Below are 12787 nucleotides of genomic sequence, written 5' to 3'. Positions count from 1 at the left end.
AACTGAAAAACGTACTTGAAAGACAACTAGAGATTAAATAGGACCTTGCAATTTTATGCAATGAAATCTAGAGAGTAATACATCAAAACGTTAAAAGTGGTTGTCTCTGAGTAGTAAGTATATGGGTAATTTTTACTGTATGCTTTTTGGTATTAATGTACTTGTTACCTCCCAAAACAAAACTTTATCATATTTAAGTAATAAAAAAATAACATTTAAGTAATAAAAAATACACTTCAGAAATCTTAAATTATAAGATATTTTGGGGGAGAGGGATGAAGATTACCAACATAGAGTGTTTTATTACTTTTTAAAAATATTTGCCACAAGGTTCCACACAAAAGTCAAAATACCTAGTTCTATCCTATACCATACGTTTACCATTTAAATTAGCCTTTAAAAGTAGCGTCCTACTTTTGGGAACAAATTGAAATTCGCATGTGAACGCACACAAACATACTGATACATAACGGGGAGAAATGCTTAAAATATAAGTTTATAAAGAAGATTTTCTTTACAGTGTTTCTAACTATGCTAAATATTTTTATCATTTTCTTTACGCAGTTTGCCATAACAAAAATACCTATGTATAAAAGAATGATCTAACAGCAATTTATTAAAAGTGATGTGCTTCAAAGATATCCTCTTAAAAGAGTATGAGAACTTTATGTGATGTTTTACCTACTTTCAGTTTCATTTCTCTTGATCATGCCTTGGCACTCTGCTAAGATAGTCTCTTTAAAGGATGTCACCAGGGCATTTACACAGCATTCCATGAGCTGAAATACATCAAAAATTGGTCAAGGCTATTATAAGCAACAATAAGGCACAGATCTATTCCACTCCATTTTGCTTCATAGTCCCACAAAACCACAATGTTCAACAACAGCAAAAAACTAAGAATACTGAAAGTAGATTTTACTTACCTTTACTAGAGGATTACTGAAGATGGATACTCTATTTTAGTTTACCAAAGCATACTTCCCCCTAAGGAAAAGGCTATAGAACTTAGGTTCTTTTTAGAAATTTTAATGAAAGTCCCCAACAAGGGGAGGAGAAAAAACTTTTTAATCTACAAAACAAACTGAAAAACTAAACTTTAATGAACTCTCATCTGGAGAGAACCTGTGTTGGAATTAGATTCTAAAATGCTAGAAGTATGAACATCCATTCAACACATAGTAGGTTTCATTGCTGTGAGCACCAAAGAAGTGTTAGGATACAAAGAATAAGCTATAACCTCTGCTTTGGAGAAGATCACTGTCTTATTGAGGGTGGGGAGGGAAGCAAACTTTAATAAATACAACTCAGTTAAGTGGCAAAACACACACACACACAAACAGAAACAAACAAAGGAACTACTATTTTTTTCTGGGTAGTTAAAAAGGTCTCATCCACAAGAAGAAATCTAAATTGGATATTGAAAAGTACAAATCTTAAAATGGATTGGGTATTCTAAGAAAAAAAAGCTGAATATGAAGAGAGTGGGAGAGAAAGGTAGACTGGAGCCAGATTATGAATGAAAACTTATGGTTTGGGATTTTACTCTATAGGTAGGGAAGGTTTTAAACAGAAGATAAATGTAATGAGCTTCTATTCCCCCACCAAGTCATTTTTAAAAGGTCAGTCTAATGTCAGCAAGGTAGGTGGTACTGAGTGGTGGTGGGGAGACTGGCAAACATGGCTGTTGAAAGATTGCAAGTTAAGATGGTCAGGGTCTAATGTTCTGGCTGGCTCCACTCCACCACTGCTCCTTCGTGTCATATATTTATTCTTCTTGCAGGTATCAAAATGAACAGGTTGTGATTACTAACACAAGGTACATTAAGGCTGATACCTCTCTTCTGAAAAACAGATCATTTGTCTGTATTAAGGAAGGGAATTGTGTGTGCCTTAAAAGTTCTTTGCTAAAAATTCCTCTTGGAATTGACATAATGTTGTTATATTACTGAAGTTAAATTTATGTAATGGAGATTCATTATATCACTGTTTCCACTTTTTAAAATGTTAAAAAAATTTCCACAATAAAAGGAATTTTTTCAGATCCCTCCCTCTATGAGAATTACACTAATGACTTTAAAGTCCATGTATGTCAATTTCTGTCCTAAGAAGAACAACATACATATGAAATGGTTGAGAAATTTCTGCCAGGGTGGGAAGCTCTGCCCCAATTACTGAGTAATCTCATTCTATACCAGCCCTGGAATATGCACAATGGAACACTCCCACCTTCGACAGAGAATAGGTAAATCTAACTATATACAACTAATGAAGAAGAAACAAAGTGTAATCAGATTAAGCTCTGTTTTCTAAAATAAGCTCTATTTTCTGTTTTCTAAAATAATCTCTGTTTTCTGTTTCACTGAAAATTTACACTTGAACATAATCTAGTTCAGGAGTAGTCCAAATTTTGCAGACTCCAAAAATCATGTGTCATGTGTTTCAAACTGTTGTGAAACAGCTTGTTTTTTTTTTTTTTAATATAGAACAGAACAAAAAAAAAATCAGAGTGCATCACATACAAAAACAATATTATTTCATAACATTGTTTCAGATATGAGCAAATAAACAAAGCATATACTAAGTCACAATAAAAAATGTATTTCTTATTGTGGGTTACAATGAGGATTTAAAGGAGAGACCAAGGAGGCTAGGTGTCCAGTGGTTAGGACTCGGGCTCTCACTGCCATGGGTCTCGGTTCAATCCCTGGTCAGAGAACCAAGATCCTGCAAGCCACGTGGTGCGACCAAAAAAATAACATAACATAACATAACATTACATAACATAACATAACATAACATAAACGAGAGGCTAAATTGACAAGATAGTTGAAGTAAACTGAGCAGAATTTGGTAACTGCTTAGATGAAAGGGGTTAGGGATATAAAGGTTACTGAAACACTTTCTAGCTTGAAAGGTTAAACAAGTTATTATAATAACAAATATCTTTTAATGAGCACCTACTCTGTAAATGCTTTACATACATTATCTGATTAACCCATATGTCATTTAACTCATGAAAACCTTATGAAGCAGATATTTAACATATGAGGAAACAAGCTTACAGAGGCTAAGTAACTTACAAATGTTACACAATTAGTTCATAAGGTCTTGAGCTGTAATATGAGGCCAGGTATGTGACTCCAAGCCTACAACTTTTGATACTACATTAAGAGAGCAAGTATATACTTAGTAATGGCTATGTGCTCAGAAATGAGTTAAGTGTTGTAAGGAATAGAGAAGATAAAACATGGTTTATACACTCAATGCTCTTACAATCCAGTTTGGGATATGTAACTATAGTGTATCTAAAATGTGTGCATACTTCATACATAACAGAGGTATATGAAAAGTTCAATTTCACCAATAAAGCAAAGAGATGGAAATAAACACATTATTACTACACTATAAATAAACTTCACAAGGACAGAGACTGTGTTCCATCCAGCTATATATTCATGGACTCAACACATTTGGTGCTTGATAAATAACACAACAAAGTAGCCTATAATTTGCTACTAAATCAAGTTGTAGAAACAATTGGTACAGTGGGAATTCAAATAACAGGAAATGGATGAAGGCTAGAGTATTTGGGGAGACTCGCAAGATGGGCTTTAAGAATTCTGAAGGATTTGAATAGGCAGAAAAGAAATGTAAAACATTACTTAAAAAGAATGAATCCAAGAAAAAAACGAATAGAATGAAGTATATGAATAAGAAAATATTCCTTATTGGGTAGAATGACTCCTACTGGACAGTATTAAGTTAGAAAAATAAGTTATGGCCAAATTATGAAGGGCCTTGAAAATCAGAGATAGGAAATCAAGATACTATGGTTTTTTGAATAAAGAAGTAAAATAATGAAAGAGTAGCCTCAACTCACAAAAGAAGAAATACAAATGGTCCATAATAAGAATAAAGTAGTGGAAAATCCAATGTTCTTAATGATAGGAACTAGCAGATGGATATTCCCTTGAATTAAACAATTAATGTCAATCCTAAAAAAAATAAAGATACCCAGCCTCATTAGCATTTTTTGGGGGGGGGCTGCACCATGCAGCATGTGGGATCTTAGTTCCCCAACCAGCGATCGAACCCGCGCCCCGTGCATTGGAAGCGCAGAGTCTTAACCACTGGACTGCCAGGGAAATCCCCTAGTAATTTTTAAATGCACGTTAAAAAATATTTTAAAATCTATGACACTGGGAAATTGGCAAAATTAATAGACTGAAAAAACCCAGATCAGCAAAGATAAACACGTATATTGTTAATGGGAATCAGAATTACAACAACATTTCTGAAAATCAGTTTGGTCTTATATAGCAATCTGTAAAAGGTGCATACCCTTTGCTTCAGCAATCTCATTTCCAGGAAATTCCATTCTAATAGAATGCCACATGTAAGAAAGATGTATACATAAAGATTTTAAAAATATATCAGGATATAAGATATAAACATGTAAATACCTTCCAGGAAGTACTATTTATTAAAAAAAACCATAATAATAACAAATAATAATGAAAATTCCCATCATTAGAGAAGTAGTTAGGTATATTATAGTACATATATATGATGAAATATATACAGGCAATAAAAGTAATGTTATAATATAGAGTGTTTAGAGTAAAAATGTACATCATAACTTCTTTAAATGCTAGAGGAAAGGAAGAAAGAGAGAAAAGAAAGAAAAGATGGAATTCCCTGGAAGTCCAGTGGTTAGAACTTGACATTTTCACTGCCAGGGCCCAGGTTCAATCCCTAATCAGGGAACTAAGATCCTGCAAGTTGCACAGCCTGGCCAAAAAAAAAATTTTTTTTTTAATTTAAAAAAAATAAAGAAAAGAAGGAAAGGGAAGGGAAGGAAAAGAAAGGATAGGAAAGGAGGAAAGGGGAAAAAGGAAAGAAAAGAAAAAAAGGATCAACCAAGCAAGTATGACAAAATGATGATCATTGTTGCTGGCTAGGTTTGGAGGGTGGGGTTCATTATACTATTTTCTCTACTTCTGAAAATATTTGAAAAGTTTCATAACAAATATTTTTTTAAAAAATAAAGAGAAGGGCTTCCCTGGTGGCACAGTGGTTGAGAGTCTGCCTGCCGATGCAGGGGACACGGGTTCGTGCCCCGGTCTGGGAAGATCCCATATGCCGCGGAGCGGCTGGGCCCGTGAGCCATGGCCGCTGAGCCTGTGCGTCCGGAGCCTGTGCTCCGCGACGGAGAGGCCACAACAGTGAGAGGCCCGCGTACCGCAAAAAATAAATAAATAAATAAATAAAAATAAAGAGAAGAATCATGGTATAGATCCCTGTGTATTGAAAATCCTTTAGAAAACTATTTTATGTAGGCAAAAAGAAGAAAGGGAGGTTGCTTGATAGAGTTCTCTCCTTATCTCCAAAGAGTCTTGTCTTAACAAGAGGGTCAGTTTCTTGAGGGCAGGGACCATGTTATTCCTCTTTTGTATTTTTCTCCCCATCATTTACCAAAGTTCTACATACAGAGTCAACCCTGAGTATATACTTGTTATTTGAAAAATACGTCTTGAATGGAAAGGATAGTGATAAACCATCTCTCTCACCTTGTATTCCCTTTCTGTCTCCTTTTGCTAGCTTCCGTGAAGAAAAAAACTTTTTGCCATATGTCATCAACTCCTGTATTTTGCCTGAGATGAGCACAACTTCTAAATCCATAGCAATCTCCCCAGAGGTCTGCAAGGTGAAACACTTTAACTATCAATGTGCTTGATGTTTTACCTTCCTTTATAGCAAAACTCTTCAAAGATGATGCCTGCCATAAAACACAGCAGGCACTCAGTATTTGTTGAATGAATGAATGCATAGCTCTGTGAAGATGAGAAAGGTGGGAAAGGTAGGCTAACTGATGTACTAGAGTCTTTTTTTAGTGATATTCAATTTGCACAATGCTACTTCACTGAAGTTTAATAAAAACAATAGGAACAGTTCTGATTTTTGTTAGTTATGTAATTCCCTATAAGTTATAATTTGCTTTTGCCTTAGCTATAAAATAGAGGAGTTGAATTAAAAATCATCCTAGATTACTCCACCTTAAGATTCTACTTTATCATTATCAGGTCTCTAACCATACATGGATATGGTTATGTATTCAAGAATTCATTTATTCCATGTGTGGTAGGCTATTCTCAAAATTAACTTCTTTTTTTTAAAAAAGGTTTTTTTAAACCTTTATAACCAGTGTTTCTTGCTTCACTTCTCAACTAGTTATACAAGTAACTCTCTACATAGACCAATGCAGTCAGTTAGACTCACCCTGACTTTTTAAATACCACCCTTAATATACTTAAATACTGAAGGTTAACAAGTACTTTACTTACTTTAATGTTAACAACTTATGACTTGTGACCTTGTTGCTAATTCCATTTTTTATCAATATTTTGCACAGGTAGCAAAATAGTGTCTATCTCTCTGAGAATCAGTAAGCAATGTCTGTAAACCACAGCCCTAACAGTAAAAACTACCATGCCAGGCACAGCACTTAATGTTTTGATATAGTAGTTCATTAAACACAAGTGGGTATTACCCCACTTTACAGTTAGGAAAACAAGGATTACAAAGGTTGAAGAAATTGACAAAGGGCACACAGCTGGTAAAATGACAATGGAATTCAAATCCTCATCTTCTTCCAACATGTATGTCCCTAACCAGTGTAATACACTGCTTCCCTATCAGAGCTCTGGTCAATGAGAAGAAATGAAGACCTGCCATCACCATTTCACTCTCTATTCCATTATTCCACTGTATAAACAATCCATTTTATTCTAGTGTTACTTTGAAGATAGGAACCCGTTCTACATTCTTATCCCCACTAGCACAAGGCCTGACATAGTTTAGGTGCACAATAAATGACTGCCTTCAGGTAAAACCAAGCTATACAGGACTATCACCTAAAATACTAATAGCCACAGAAAAAAAATTTTAAGTAATTTTTAAAAACATTTTTTCTCATTCTTTTCTTACTGTTACGTGTCACTTTTCTGTCAATAATGCCTCTTCAAGCAGCACAGCTCTGAAGCCTCTTACCTGGTTTTACTAATATAGGGTGCTCATTTGCTAGAGGCCCATCCAGTGATAATCAAGCTCATTAGAATTGTGTTGGGGCTAAGCTGGATCTGGGTGGGGCTAAGTTGTTCTCCTATAAGCAAAAGTTGAAGACTGGGCCTGTCAGACACCTAATGCAATGCAGCTGCTCAGAACTCTTGGCCTAACTTACTGTTTAAGTTCTCCACTGAACTGCAAGTAGCTAAAGTTGCTAAAAGGGTTATCTTCTGGATGAGTCAAGTATTACTATATCATACCTACTACAAACACATTGACAACTCAAGCATGCTTGCACATGTGTACAAAGACACACACACAAAGCATTTGATCCAAGTTTGGGCACTCAACCCAAGCTAGGCCAATTAGAGCTAGGCTAATTAAAACCGGTGGAACAAGACTCCTCTCAGGTCACAAACTGGAGGGACAAACTGGCAGCATTCATGGTCCTGACCTCAATTTAACACAGGTTCATTGGTGACACAGATACCATGAGCAGTATCACTATAGATGATATAAATTTCCAACAGTGAAAAAAATTTAAGATTCCAAACAAAAAATATATTTTCATTGCTCAATTTACACAACAACATACCTAGAAAATGAAGTGTATTACTAATATCATGCAAAAATGTTCTGGTTTAAAAGTAAAATGAAATTAAATTCTAGACTCAGATATCTAAGTGTAAACAAGATTTTCATTTACATGAGTGGCTACGGGAGCACTGAATATTATTTTTGGGATATGGGCTAATTCTTATTTATGTGGGACAGTCTGAGCACTGTGAGACATGTAGCATTCCTGGACTCCATTCACTAAAAATCAATCATTGTGACAACCAAAAAAAAAAAGCCTCCACAAATTTCAATAACACTCTCTGGAGGTAGATACTATCTTCATTGAAAATCTCTGGCCTAGAGATTTCAGTTCAAAATATCAATATATTACCCTATCCAAACAGCATAACTCACTTTTCTTCAATTCATCTCTATTAGAATCTGCTGTATTGACAACAAGCATATCCAAATGAAAGTTGAATTAGGATAAATCTATAAAAGGATCCTAAAAATATTGTTATTACATGCTAAACCAAACATTTAAACATTTTATATATAAAAAACAGAAATATCTTGAAAGTAACTTTTATTGGCTATATATAGTATATGTCAAAATCCCTTTGGGGTATAAATTTTTATCCATTAAAAATGGGACTTTGGGACTTCCCTGGAGGTCCAGTTGTTAAGACTCCACACTTCCATTGCAGGGGGCACGGGTTCAATCCCTGGTTAGGGAACTAGGATCCCACATGCTGCACAGTGTGGCCAAAAAAAAAAGACAGGGGGACTTTCTGTTCTATCCTAAAATGAAAGAATGCTATTATGTTAGGAACTCTGTTAATGTGATTTCCTGAATTAGTTCAACGGAGGAAAATGCCACATGATCATCTCCACTGATGCTTCCCAAATAATAAAGGCATTCTTCACAATATTCTTTATTTTTTTACATTTTATTTTGATTTTAGCCTTACATAAAAGTTGTAAAAATAGCAGAGAGTACCTATACATCCATCACCCTATTTCCCATAATGGTAACTTTTTAATAACTACAGCACAACTATCAAAACCAGGAAAATAATATTAGTACCATATTATTTAACTACAGACCTTATTAGAAATTCACCAGTCTTTCCTATTCCAGGATGCTATCTACAAACCCAGATTACATTTTGTTGTTAGTTTTCCTAGTCTCCTCCAATCTGTGACAATTTCTTGGTCCGTGTGTGTGTGCTATGATCTGGACACATTTAATTTTTATTGGCATATAGTTGCTTTACAATGTTCTGTTAGTTTCTACTATACAGCAAAATGAACCAGCTATACATATACATATATTCCCTCTTTTTTTGGATTTCCTTCCCATTTAGGTCACCACAGTGCATTAAGTAGAGTTCCCTGTGCTATACAATATGTTCTCATTAGTTATTTATTTTATACACAGTATCAATAGGGTATATGTCAAACCCAATCTCCCAGTTCCTCCCATCCTCCTCTTTCCCTCTTGGTATCCATACATTAGTTCTCTACCTCTGTGTCTCTATTTCTGCTTTGCAAACAGATTTCATCTACACCATTTTTCTAGATTCCACATACGTACGTTAATATACGATATTTGTTTTTCTGACTTCACTCTGTATGACAGTCTCTAGGTCCATTCACATCTCTACAAATGACCCAATTTCATTCCTTTTTACGGCTGAGTAATATTCCATTGTATACCCGTACCATATCTTCTTTACCCGTTCCTCTGTTGATGGACATTTAGGTTTGCTTCCATGTCCTGGCTATTGTAAATAGTGCTGCTGAGAACATAGGGGTGCATGTGTCTTTTTGAATTATGGTTTTCCCTGGGTATATGCCCAGTAGCGGGATTGCTGGGTCATATGCTAGTTTTATTTTTAGTTTTTTAAGGAAACTCCATACTGTTTTCCATTTACATGGCTGTATCAATTTACATTCCTACCAACAGTGCATGAGGGGTCCCTTTTCTCCACATGCTCTCCAGCATTTGTTTGTAGATTTTTTGATGATGGCCACTCTGACCCGTATGAGGTGATACCTCATTGTAGCTTTGATTTGCATTTCTCTACTAATTCATGATGTTGAGCATCTTTCCACATGCCATCTGTATGTTTTTTGGAGAAATTTCTATTTAGGTCTTCCACCCATTTTTTGATTAGGTCGTTTTTTTGATATTGAGCTTCATGAGCTGCCTGTATATTTTGGAGATTAATCCTGTGTAAGCTGCTTTGTTTGCAAATATTTTCTCCCATTCTGAGGGTTGTCTCTTTGTCTTGTTTATGGTTTCCTTTGTTGTGCAAAAGCTTTTAATTAGGTTCCATTTGTTTATTTTTTGTTTTTATTTCCATTACTCTAGGAGGTGAGTCAAAAAAGATCTCACTTCAATTTATGTCAGAGTGTTCTGCCTATGTTTTCCTTTAAGAGTTTTATAGTGTCTGGCTTTACATTTAGGTCTTTAATCCATTTTGAGTTTATTTTTGTGTGTGGTGTTAGGGAATGTTCTAATTTCATTCCTTTACATGTCCAGTTTTCCCAGCACCACTTATTGAAGAGGCTGTCTTTTCTCCATTGTATTATATATTTTTGCCTCCTTTGTCATAGATTAGGTGACCATAGGTGCGTGGGTTTATATCTGGGCTTTATATCCTGCTCCATGGATCTATATTTCTGTTTTTGGGCCAGTAACATACTGTCTTGATCACTGTAGCTTTGTAGTATAGTCTGAGGTCAGGGAGCCTGATTCCTCCAGCTCCGTTTTTCTTTCTCAAGACTGCTTTGGCTATTCAGGGTCTTTTGTGTTTCCACACAAATTGTAAAATTTTTTGTTCTAGTTCTGTGAAAAATGCCATTGGTAATTTGATAGGGATTGCACTGAATCTGTAGATTGCTTTGGGCAGTATAGTCATTTTCACAATATTAATTCTTCCAATCCAAGAACTTGGTGTATCTCGCCATCTGTTTGTGTCATTTTGGTTTCTTTCATCAGTATCCTACAGTTTTCTGCATACAGGTCTTTTGCCTCCTTACGTAGGATCTTGACACTTTTAAAGAATAGTAGCCAGTTATTTTGTACACTGCCCCAAAAATAGGGATTCTCTAAAATTTTCTCATTAGAATAAGAGTACTAATTTTTGACAAGAATACAACAGAAATGATTTTGTACTCTTCTTAGTGTATCATATGAAGGGGTACATAATATCAATATGTCCTATTACTGGTTATGTTAACCTTGATCACTTGATTAAGATAAGTGTTTTTTGGGTTTCTCCATCGTAGTAACTATTTTTCCCTTACCAAATATCTTGAGGAAGATACTCTGAAACTGTCAATTCTACCTCAAACCTTTGGCCACTGATTTTAGTATCCATTAGTGGAGCTTGTCTGCAACAACTATTAGTGTGATCGTACCTAATAGTGATCGTCAATTTCCCTCCACATTTTTAGAGAATTCTTCTCTAAAACTCTGAACATTTTTCATGTATGATGGCCAGTATTAAGTATATATCTGCATCTTTTTTCCAACGTTTTTCTACCAGATATTTATCATTTTTTGTTCCCCAATTTTTAAAAGTTCTTTATATAGTAGAACTTTATATAGTAGGGATATTGGGCTTTTGGCTGTGACATATATTTCAAATACTTTTTCCCAGGTTGTGAGCTGATTTTTAACTTTGCTGATTGTGCTTTTTGCAATTACATACTTTTTAATTTTTAAAATTATTTTAATTTATTTTTATTGAGGTATAATTGCCATATAACATTAGTTTAAGGTGTGCAACATAATAGATAATTGTATACACTGTGAATTAAGTCACCACAATTAAGTCCAGTTAACATACATACATAACTACGTAGTTAAAAATTTTATTTTCTTATGAGAACTTTTAAGATTGCAAATTTTTTACTGTATAGTCACATTTGTCAGTCTTTTCTTTTACTGACTCTGAACTCTGAGTCATAAAAAAAACCCTCTCTCTACGCCAAAGTTAAAGAGGAATTCTTCTAGTACTTGTATGATTCCATTTTTAACATGTAGATCCCTGATATATTTGGGGTTTATTTTTCTGAATGGTGTAAAATACAGATCTAAAGATCTTTTTCCAAGTATCTGCTGAGTCATCCCATCACCATTTTTTAAAAAGTCCATCTTTACCGCCACTGATTTGACATGCAACCTTTGTCATAATTCTGCACTTTCTATACCATTCCACTAGTCTACTATCTATTCATGGGTCAATATCACACTATTTTTTTTAATTTATGTATTTTTATTGAAACCAATTCATAGTTGATTTAAAATACTGTACTACTTTCAGATAGGTGTACAGTTAGTTAGGTATACAGCATAGTGATTCAGTATTTTTGCAGACTATACTCCATTATAGTTATTATAAGGTAATAGATAAAATTTCCTGCACTATACAGTATATCCTTGCTGCTTTTTTTTTTTTTTTTTTTTTTTTTTTGCGGTACACGGGCCTCTCACAGTTGTGGCCTCTCCCATTGCGGAGCACAGGCTCAGCGGCCATGGCTCACAGGTCCAGCCACTCCACGGCATGTGGGATCTTCCCGGACCGGGGCACGAACCCACATCCCCTGCATCGGCAGGCGGACTCTCAACCACTGCGCCACCAGGGAAGCCCGCTTATCTATTTTATATACAGTAGTTTGTATCTGTTAATCCCATACCCCTAATTTATCTCTCCCCTCTTCCCTTGCCCCTTTGGTAACCACAAGTTTGCTTTCTATATCTGTGACTCTGTTTCTGTTTTGCATATTTGTATCATTTAGATTCCACATGTGATGCCATACTGTGCATGTCTTTCTCTGTCTGATTTATTTCATTAAGCATAATGATCTCTAGGTCCATCCATGTTGCTGCAAATGGCAATATTTCATTCTTTTTTATGGCTAATATTCCATTGTGTGTGTGTTTGTGTGTGTGTGTACACATACACCCCACATCTTAATCCAATCATCTGTTGACGGGTACCTGGGTGGCTTCCATGTCTTGGCTATTACAAATAGCACTGCTATGAACATTGGGGTGCATGTAACCTTTCGAATTAAGAGTTTTCATCTTTTCCGGATACATAACCAGGAGTGGGATTGCTGGATAGTATAGTAACTCTATTTTCAG

The 12787-nt window shown here is 35.2% G+C and overlaps 1 protein-coding gene across 1 annotated transcript in view; it reads right to left on the bottom strand.

Annotated features, from left to right (window-relative positions):
* Positions 1–12787, bottom strand: part of CUL5 (cullin 5) — a 95794-nt gene that overhangs the window by 29212 nt on the left and 53795 nt on the right. The window contains exon 8 of the mRNA XM_030836194.2: positions 686–779. Within this exon, the coding sequence (XP_030692054.1) occupies positions 686–779 (94 nt within the window). The remainder of the gene's footprint in view (positions 1–685; positions 780–12787) is intronic.

This window comes from Globicephala melas, chromosome 8, assembly GCF_963455315.2.
Source record: "Globicephala melas chromosome 8, mGloMel1.2, whole genome shotgun sequence".
In the NCBI taxonomy this organism is placed as follows: Eukaryota; Metazoa; Chordata; class Mammalia; order Artiodactyla; family Delphinidae; genus Globicephala; species Globicephala melas.
The sequence above is the reverse complement of the archived record's forward strand: the minus strand, read 5'-3'. Positions and strand labels throughout refer to the sequence as shown.